The 10,857-nt window shown below is 40.5% G+C and overlaps 1 protein-coding gene across 1 annotated transcript; it reads right to left on the bottom strand.

Annotated features, from left to right (window-relative positions):
* Window positions 1-8,866: 8,866 nt before the first annotated feature.
* Window positions 8,867-10,387, bottom strand: LOC125578067. Its single transcript, XM_048740354.1, has one exon. The coding sequence runs from the start codon at window positions 10,385-10,387 to the stop codon at window positions 8,867-8,869; it is 1,521 nt and encodes a 506-aa protein (XP_048596311.1).
* Between the last annotated feature and the right edge of the window lie 470 nt (window positions 10,388-10,857).

Here is a 10,857-nt window from a genome sequence, read left to right on the forward strand (position 1 = left end):
AAATAAAATATTAACTAATTGTCACAATATAATTATATATATATATATATATACATGAGACTTCAGAATATTATCTTTATATTAATTTATGTAATTTGAAATAAGATACTTTAGTTTATTTTTTATTTCATTGTAAGCACAATATATCATAAGTTATACAAAATCTTCATAATATATATACATGTCCAAGAAAACAACCACATAATTTCAATTGTAAAATCCAATTTACCCAACACTACAAGAAAACTCAAGCTTAACGAGGAATATTAACGAGGAAAAAAAACCCTCGTAAGTTTACGTCAACTTTACGAGGATTTTACGTGAATAACGGTATCATCGTTATTTCCTCGTAAACTAACGACAAAAACCGTTCGTCGTAAAGTCGATGTAATGTGACGTGTCATTTACGAGGAAATAACGATGATATCATGTTTCACGTACGTTCCTCGTAAAGTGGACGTAAACTTCGCGTCTTATTTACGAGGAAACTATTTACTTGGATTTAGCGAGGAAATTTTAAATCCACCAACTTTGTAAGTGACACACGTTTTTTTTTGCACCTAATTAATTTTGAATCCACCAACTTTGTAAGTGACACACGGAGATTATTGAAGTCGAATTTCCAGGGATACTGAAGCTGAAATGCGTCCTCCTCAAATGTGAATGGTTCGACCCCATCGTCAACAGAGGTGTTCGGTCTAACAAATTCGGTGTAGTTGATGTCAACGGTGGACGACGGTACAACAAATTCGAGCCTTTCATCTTAGCTTCACAAGCAGACCAAGTTAGCTTCCTTCCATACTCTCGGATGAGAGATTCGAGTATAAATTGGTTAGTAGTGATCAAAGTAACACCTCGAGGACGAATCATCAGTGGAGAAGAACCACCATTGCAAGAAGAACAGATAAATGAAGTCGAGGAACCTGAACAAGAAATTGATGACATCCTTCTCATTGATCCGCATAATCACGAGTACGAAGATCTTACCGATGATGCCACAGACGAAGCTGTTGAAGACGAGTTTAATGAAAATGAAGACATTTCTAGTGATGACGAGAATGTCGATGAATCCGATTGATGTATTTTCGATTTTGTGTAGTTTGTTTTATGAATAAGGTAATGTGAGAGTTTGTTTTATGAATAAGGTAATGTGGGAGTTTGTTTTGTGAATAAGAAAATGTGGGAGTTTGTTTTATGAATAAGTAAAAGTGGGAATAGTGGTTTGGAATATATGAATTAGAAGATAAGGAATTGTGGTTTGGAATGAAAATAAAGATAGGGTTTGAAATATATGAAGTAGAAGATAAGGAATATGGGGTTTGAGGTTTCGGATTTTAGGGATTTAAACGGAATACTCGTTAATTCCTCGTATGTTGACGTCGAACTTACGACGAATTCCTCGTTTATTCCACGTAGGAGAGATTCGTCGTAAATACCACGTAGGACAAATTCGTCGTAAATACCACGTAGGAAAGATTCGTCGTAAATACCACGTAAAATAAATGATGAACGCGGCCCACTTTAATTCCACGTAGGACGGAATCGTCGTAAAAACCACGTAACCAAAATCGTCGTAAACACCTCGTACTGTAAAAACTAGAAAAAAAAAGAAAAAGAAGAAATATACTCGATTTTGTGTAGTTTGTTTTATGAATAAGGTAATGTGAGAGTTTGTTTTATGAATAAGGTAATGTGGGAGTTTGTTTTGTGAATAAGAAAATGTGGGAGTTTGTTTTATGAATAAGTAAAAGCGAGAATTGTGGTTTGGAATATATGAATTAGAAGATAGGGAATTGTGGTTTGGAATGAAAATAAAGATAGGGTTTGGAATATATGAAGTAGAAGATAAGGAATATGGGGTTTGGGGTTTCGGATTTTAGGGATTTAAACGGAATACTCGTTAATTCCTCGTATGTTGACGTCGAACTTACGACGAATTCCTCGTTTATTCCACGTAGGAGAGATTCGTCGTAAATACCACGTAGGACAAATTCGTCGTAAATACCACGTAGGACAAATTCCTCGTTTATTCCACGTAGGAGAGATTCGTCGTAAATACCACGTAGGACAAATTCGTCGTAAATACCACGTAACCAAAATCGTCGTAAACACCTCGTACTGTAAAAACTAGAAAAAAAAAAGAAAAAGAAGAAATATACTGGATTTACATGTGGCAAGACTTCCAGCAATTATATTACTTAAGTCTCACCAACATAAATTCTAATATCATCTTCTCTTCCTTTTTTCTCAAATTTTTATAATTTGAATAGGATTGGATTTGAGAGTATGATGTGAGATAGGGTGTGATTTGGGAGTTTGGGTGTGGGTTGAGATGGAGAGTTACGGGTATATTTATAGGGAAGCTTTCCTCGGTAATTCCACGTAAGCCAAATCGTCGTAACGTCCTCGTACCTAAAAAACACGGGCCTTTGTAATTCCTCGTAACTTCCTCGTATAATAAAACGCAGGCCTTTGTAATCTCTCGCTGTTTCGTCGTAAAAAAAACACGGGCCTCTGTAATTCGTCGTAAAATTACGAGGAATTTGCGATGGAATGTAATCTTATATATACACCCCGAGCGCTCACTCTTTCTTTCCTCTCTACTTCCTCTCCACTTCCTCCATGTTTCGTTGCAATGGTAAGCCTCTCTAATTCCTCTCTAATTTGGTTAGTTTAGGTAGATTAGGTGGTTAGTATAGGGAATTTAGATAAGTTTACGGATCTTATGTTATTTAGTGTTGATTAGGTGGATAATGTTGGAAAATTTACTGTTGACGAAAATTTAAAAAATTAAATTTTTTTCTCAGGTACGAAAAGGTAGACTTACTGCCCATTACAGAGAGATGTTCGGTGAGCCGGGTAATCGTTTAGACCCGTCGTCTTCATCAGCTCCCGGTTCTTCGGGACAAGAGACTGTCCCCGAGACTCAGTACACTCAGAGAGTCTTTGGGTCTCCTTCTTCTAGAGGACCATCGGTTCCTCCTCCCCCGATGACCATGCGACAACGAAATCCTATTCCAGGCGAGTCAACATCCGACACACATACCGAGGCGGATGTAACGGCGAGGAGTGATGAATTCTATCGGGCGATTCACGACCCTTAGTTCTTTTTAATTTCGGTTCTTGTATTATGAATTCAAAACTTATTTATATATAAAATATTTTGGTTTTGATTTTTTTAGAATTTTAATTTTATTAATAATTTAAATTATTTAAATTATTTTTTAATTATAATTTTTTATATTTCTGTAAAATAACGAAACGAAGTAAATTCGTAGCTAATTTTGCGACTTCTTTACGTGGAAGCTTAACGAGGTTTTTACGAGGAATTGTTTACAAGGAAATGACGTGGAAAGTTCACGTGGTCTTTACGAGGAAAGCTATCAAGGTATTTACGTTTACTTTACGAGTATTTACTTTCGAGTTATTTACGTGGGTTTTACGAGGAACGTCTTTCGTGGTATTTACGAGGAAATTTAGCGACGTCCTTACGTGGAAGCTTTACGTGGTCTTTACGACGAAATATTCCTCTTTGCTTTTACGACGAAATTATTTCCTCGCTATGTTACGACGAATTAGCGAGGATATATGCGTTACGACAAACGTATAACGACGAAACGGGTTTCCTCGCTAATTCTCGTAACACTGCTTTTACGACGAAGTCACGAGGAAAGCTGCCCTCGTAAAACTTGTGTTTTCTTGTAGTGCAAATAATAACTAGATCGAAGTGTAAAAACAACAAAACCGATTAGATATAATATATATAAAATATATGTATAATTAAAGTAATACAATATTATTAATATAAATAATGTATATAAATTATAATTAATTTAAAATTAAAACTAAATAACAATCAATTTTTATTATATATTTACTTTAAAAATATTTATATCGTGCATAAGCACAGAAAAATCACCTAGTATATATATATATATATATATATATATAGAAAGAAGAGCCTTTGATACATAGATTCAGCTTATGTATATCTAACAGGGACTAAAAGACATTAGTAGACAGGGACACGGACATAAGATAGACCTTTCTCCCGTCGTCCACCTATTTATCCCAACATCTAATTTTTTTTTTTTTTGAAACACCAACATTTAATTTTAAATCTATTTTTCGTACTGTTGAAACATTATCGGATAATTCTCAGTATTTTATTACACGATTACTTTGATTTATTTATGGTTATTTGAAAAAAAGAAAAAGAGAGAACGACAAATCTTTTCCAGCAAAGCATGAAAAGAAAGTTCTTTTTCGTTTCACCAAAATAGTAAAACAAAACAGAGGTTCACACCAAAACGTGGCATCGACTTTTTTTTAACCAAAAGTTCCATAATTGTTATGAAACAATATGAACTTTTTTGTCAACTGGAAACAAAATGAATATGTAATATTTTTTTAGTTTACGAAATTGTTTTATATCAATACAAAATATAATAAATATAAATATAGGTTTATCTTAGCTTAGTTATAAATAAAATAAATAATTGAATACCGATTATAAATACTAAAAACAGCTTATCTATCAAACGTATAAGTGTACATTAAAATAAATTAATAACATTTTATCTTCTAAATTTCATCGTTTACTGTGACTTTTCTTTTTTTAATGTTTGTCCGAAATTAAATTATTTTATACTGTTTAAATAGTGTTTAATTGAAGAATAAAATAGTTTAATATATACATAGGGTGTGATTGTCACCTGCTAACATAATTGAGAATAACAAAAGTGGTGTAACTGAGAGTAAAGTAGTAGAGTAAACAAATTATTTTCAAAAAAGAAAAAAATAGATCTGGCTTAAGCATTATTCTCTTCAAAAGCCATGAGGAAAAAAAATATAACACTTTTTAAATAAAACCAATTTAAAATATCAAAACTTTTTCACCTGATTGGTAACTTTAACAGCTGAAGGAAGAAGAATAGGTTTCTCGCTAAAATATTTCTCTATTTGTGTCATACAGTTATATTCTAGTTGACGACACTTCAAGCCAAGCTAAATTTAGTTACATAATAAACGCCCCACAGCTCTGCCAAAGGAGCAGAGCACCTCCCTATGTTAAGTACGAATCCACCACACCACTCACCATCACCATTTCTCAAAACACCCCCTGCAGTTGCCAGTCCCGGGTTACCATGAGAGGCCCCATCCGTATTCAGCTTCATCCATCCCACACGGGGTGTCGTCCAACCTATCATGATTTCAGTTCGATCACCTCTGTCCCACTTCCTGCTCTCCGCATCCTTTGCTGCCATCACTTCTGTCGCCAAGTTCCGTAAGAACTTAACTCTATCTTTCCAAAGTCGGTTATCACCAAACACATTTCCACATCTCCATTTCCACCCCCACCAAACAGCTAAAGAAAACGTCGTAGACCAGGGAACTCCGCTACCCTCTTGCGTATCACTTAGATTCAGATAAAACCACTCAAACAATGACATTGAAAAGAAAGCTTGTCTCTTCCTAGTCGGGACGAGACGGTCCCAAATTCCTGACATCGCAGGACAGTCTCTAAGCACGTGCAAGATGGTTTCGATTCCTCCTTTGCAAATCTGGCAAACATCCGTTCCACTTAGATGACGTCGAAATCGCTCTGCGTTCGTCATTATTGCCTGTTTTCCAACAAGCCAGAGGAACATTTTTACTCTCTCAGGCGCCACCACACGCCACATTCTTTTAAAGAAGCTTCCCATTTGTGGCCGTGGAGCATCATCTCGTGTGATCAAATTGTACGCAGTTCTCACTGAGAATTCTCCATTCGGTGTCTCTCTCCAACCCAACCGGTCCTGCGCTCCTGTAATAGTGTCAACCACCACTGCCGCGAGCTCCTGCCTTGTCTCCTCGCTGATAAAGGGGGCAATTCTGGTAAGGTCCCATCCCCCACCATCCACCCATAACTCTCTCACAGTTATATTCTCAAAACCTTCTGGAAGATCGATGATCGCGGCCTCTGAAAGTACTTGACCCGACAACCACCTGTCAGTCCAAAATTTGATTCTCCTTCCATTACCAATAACCCAAACATGCCCCTTCACCACTACTTCCCTGATCCCCAGTACCACGCTTCTCCAAGTAGACGAGGCAGTCTTCCCCACCACTCTCCACGTTGGATCCTGAATGTCACCTACTACGTACTTGCCTCTCAAAACTTTGGCCCATAGACTCTTGTCATCATGTAACAGGCGCCATCCTACTTTGGCAATCAATGCCTTGTTCATGTCTCTCGACACTCTGATCCCAAGCCCCCCATCAGCTTTAGGCTTGCAAATTTTATCCCAGGAGACCAGATGCTGACCACTTCCCCACACAAAACTTCTTGACAGACTATCTAGCTTATCAAGAGTACTGGCTGGCAGACAGATTGTGCTCATCTGATGTACCGGTATTGATGATAAGACCGCCTTAGTTAGAGTAACCCTTCCTGCGAGGCTTAAAGTTTGTTTTTTCCAGCCTGATAGTCTTGAAGCCACTTTCTCCAGGACCTCCTCAAAAGTATCCTTATTTATTCTCTTTTGTAAGATCGGCATTCCCAAATACTTCCCCAGCTCCCTTGTCGACGCAATGCCACTCTCCCGACTAATGTGTTCTCCTCTTTCTCTCGAGACATTGCTAGAGAAAAATATTTTGGACTTTGGGAGACTCACTTTCTGCCCAGAAGCTCTACAAAACGTTTCCAACACTCTTCTTATCACTCGTACTTGCACCACAGATGCTTCCGCAAACAGAATTAAATCATCTGCAAAACAAATATGTGAGAGTTTCGGCCCTCCTCTCGACAGGCTAATAGGCTTCCACTTCTTCTCCACTACTGCTTCATCTATCAGATGGCAGAGCCTCTCCATACATAGTACGAAGAGATACGGTGACAGGGGATCTCCTTGTCGAAGCCCTCTCGATGGCTTAAATGATTCTGATTTCTCACCATTCCACAGAATACTCATTTCTGGACCAGCAACGCATTCCATTATTCTCCCAACCCAGTCTGCTGATAGACCAGCTGCCCTTAGTGTGTTCTCTAGGAAATCCCAGCGCAGTCTATCATACGCTTTCTCCAGATCCAGTTTAAGGATCATCCAACCCTTTCGCCCTTTCTTTCTTCTCATAGAGTGAACAGCTTCTTGGACTATGACAATGTTATCAGCACTAAGCCTGCCCGGGATGAAACTAGACTGAGCAGGACCAATCAACTTATTCATGATACCCTTCAACCTCCCGACCATAGCTTTTGTTATCACTTTAAACAGCACATTACAGAGACTGATCGGGCGAAACTGAGTAATGCTCTCTGGTTTGAGTATTTTCGGAATCAAGACAACTATAGCATCATTTGTTCCTTCCGGTAATGTCCCAGTCTCAAAGAAATTAAGAACAAACCTAACCACAGAGTCACCTACTGTTTCCCAACATCTTTGATAGAAGACTGGTTGGAAACCATCTGGTCCTGGCGCCTTGAAACTTCCCATATCTCTAATCGCCTTCTCCACTTCCTCTGCAGAGAATCTCTTATTCAAAACCGTATGTTCTTGGCTAGTAATACGCACAAATCCCCTCATAGGTAGGTCATGGGGCTCAGTCTCCACGTCTTCCAACGAGTATAGCTTTTTAAAATAGCTAACCGCAAGCTCCTCAAGCTCTCGAGCCTCCGAAATCCACTTGTTCTCATCATTCTTTAGCATCTCCACTTTATTCCTCCTTCTCCTAATGATCGTTGACATATGGAAAAATTTGGTATTTCTATCCCCGTGAGCAACCCATTTCTCCCGTGATTTCTGAAACCAAATAAGTTCTTCCTGTTCCAGAACTATTTCAAACTCCTTCAGAAGCTCACCTTCTTTTACCAATAGCTCTTCTGTTTGTTGCAGATCAATTTGTTGTTGAACTTTCGTAATCTGCGAAACCAAGGACTCCTTCTTCTTTTGAACATTCCCAAAAACCTCCTTATTCCATTGTTTCAGTTTTACTCCCAGCCGCTCTAGCGCCTCTCTGGTGTCGATCTCCCGATTCCACGAGGCTAGCAACAACTCTTTGAACTCACTATGCTGTAGCCATGCTGCCTCAAACCGGAAAGGGCGTCGACATGCATTCCCTTTGGTCTCTGGCGTGAGTTGTAGATACAACGGGGCATGATCCGAGGCCAAGAACGGTAGATGTGATACTTTTGCCTCTTGCCACTTCAGCCTCGACTGAGCACAACATAAAACTCTATCCAATCTCTTGGCGACGAAGGTACTTTCTGTCTTCCCCCTCTTCCATGTATACTGGTTTCCACTAAAACCCATATCAATGAGCGACATCTCATTTATCCAATCTCCAAATATTAGTGAATCTTCAGATAGTCTCCCATTCCCACCGCTTCTCTCATCCAATCTCACAATAGTATTGAAATCACCCCCAACGAACACCGGCCCATCAACATTTTGAATCACCTCTCCCAAGGCAGTCCATAGACCACTTCGACGACTCGGCGTAGGAGCAGCATACACGACAATCAAATTGATCACCTCTGTCCCAGTTCCTACTCGAGCATAGATAAACTGATCAGAAGACTTAACAATCTCCAGCTCTCCTACTTCCGATCTCCATAAAAGCCACATACCACCGCTCTGGCCACACGCATCCACTCTAAAAGAGTTCTCAAACCCCAATCTCTGACAAATTCTACGCGCAGCTGCTCCACTAGCGTGCGTTTCAAATACTGCAAGTATATCAGTATTAAATTTCTTCACCATATATCGGATCGATCGACGGAATTGGGGTTTATTTGCTCCCCGGCAATTCCAAAAAATGCACTTCATCAGATTTCTATAATCTACACCTAGAATCACCGGGGCAAATCGTTATGCCCCCGTACCCGTCAACGCCTCTCCCACTTGCTCCACACAGGAATCTGATGTAGCAATCGGGGGGTCTCCATCTGTGCATTTTGCACCTGCATACTCCTCTGCTCCTCAGCCTGGTCGGGATTCCTCTCCTTCCCTTCTACGTCACTAACTCCGGTGAAGACTCCACCCGGTCGGCCGATACTCTCTTTCTCTACTCTCAGTCTCTTTCCACTAGCAGACATGTCGATCCCTTCTGTAGTTGGACCGTATACCAGTCCACGTGTAGGCCCAATCAGTTTTGATTTGGGCTTTTGGGACTGTGTACTTCTCATATTACTTGCTTTCTTTACTTTAGGTCCCAATCGAATTGAGGCCTGGTTCTCTTCCTTCTCATTTGCTACAAACGTCATAGTCTTCTCATGCACCCTACTCGGACCTTCCCAGTTAAGGTTCCCGGTGTTCTCATTTTCTTTATTTCCTTCCTTTCTCACACCAACCTCCGCAAGCTCCTCCTTCTCCCCCTCATCCTCCAAACCTCCAAACCGATTTGACACGCTAATTTCCTCCAACACTCCCTCCTTACGTACTTCCCGTGTTCTCCTTCCCCCCACACTCCGCTCCTCCTGACGTCGCATCGAGCCCCCTACAGTTCTTGATTGCTCAGGCTTCCTCCTCGCCTGTCTCACCTGCGTAAACTCTGTCTCCCTTCCCATGAATTCCGGCCCAGCATGCGTCATAGTAGGACTAGGCACCGGGGCAAGAGCTCGCTCCGTAACATTCTTTGGACATGCGTGGACAAGATGTCCAAACATACCACACATTGAGCAAATAGCAGAGATTCCCTCATATGAGACGTAGTACCTCTCACCATTTACCATCACTGACCCCTTTAAAGGCTTATTCAAATTCACCTCTACACAGATTCTCGCATAACGAGCTCTCTCGAATTTCAAGGTTGTCAAGTCCACTTTGATTGGTCGTCCTAGCCCCTTAGCTATGCCCATCAATATCGTCTTATGGTAGAAGTTCACTGGAATATGAGATAATCGAACCCAAACTGGCGTCGTAACGATCTCATCCTTCAACGGATCAAACTCAGGAGACCATGCTTGCACCATAAGGTAACTACCAAACGCCCTCCATGGACCTCCTGATAATGCAGCCATGTACTCTTCCTCTAACTCAAAACGTACCATAAAATAGTGTCTTGGGAGATCCATCACAAACATCGACCCTTTAGGCTTCCATAATTCTATAAGTTTACGTCTCAGGCTCAGAATTGGAACATTTCTTCCCAAAACCCTAACAATCATGCACCTCTTCCACAAGCTATTCATTGCTGTCAACACTTCCTCTCCTATTGTTATCACCGGTTCTCCATCTTCCCCGTTCGGGAACTCCAAACTCAATCTCGACTCCACAAATCTCTCATCAACAACTTCCTCTGGTACGGGCATCCCTCCTTCACTGCTTCCTACTACTTTCCTCACCCATGATCCAGGAACATCCGGTGGATCCCCCGGCGGCCTCTCCTTCCCACCGATATCCTCCATAGTTGCGTCCTGTCCTCCCTCACTCAACGTACGAAAATCGCCTCCCAAAACCCTAGCCGTCATCTCTCCAGAGAACTGCACGTTCTAGTCCTTCACCCAAGTACAGAAGACAATAAAATGTTGAAATCGTCAAGGTTTCCACTCACCCGCTGTCTTTCCTGGTGGAGGTGGATTCTAAGATGGTGGTGGAGTTCCTTACAATGGGAATTGGTGAGACTCACCCGCTGTCTTTTCTGGTACGGCTGTGCCATGGCTTTTTAACAAGGGACTGGTTAGTCCGAATTCTTCACGTGTATAGGGAAGCAAATCACTTGGCTGATGGTTTGACTCACCTTGCTTTTTCTTTTCCGTTTGGGTTTCATAGATTAGATACTGCACCTTTGGATGTTTTTAGTCTTTTGAGAGAAGATGTGGATGGACCTCTACGGCCTCGACAAGTTCGTTTGTAGTCTGAAGTTTTTTATTAAATA

This window comes from Brassica napus, chromosome A9 (genome assembly GCF_020379485.1).
Source record: "Brassica napus cultivar Da-Ae chromosome A9, Da-Ae, whole genome shotgun sequence".
Taxonomy (NCBI): domain Eukaryota; kingdom Viridiplantae; phylum Streptophyta; class Magnoliopsida; order Brassicales; family Brassicaceae; genus Brassica; species Brassica napus.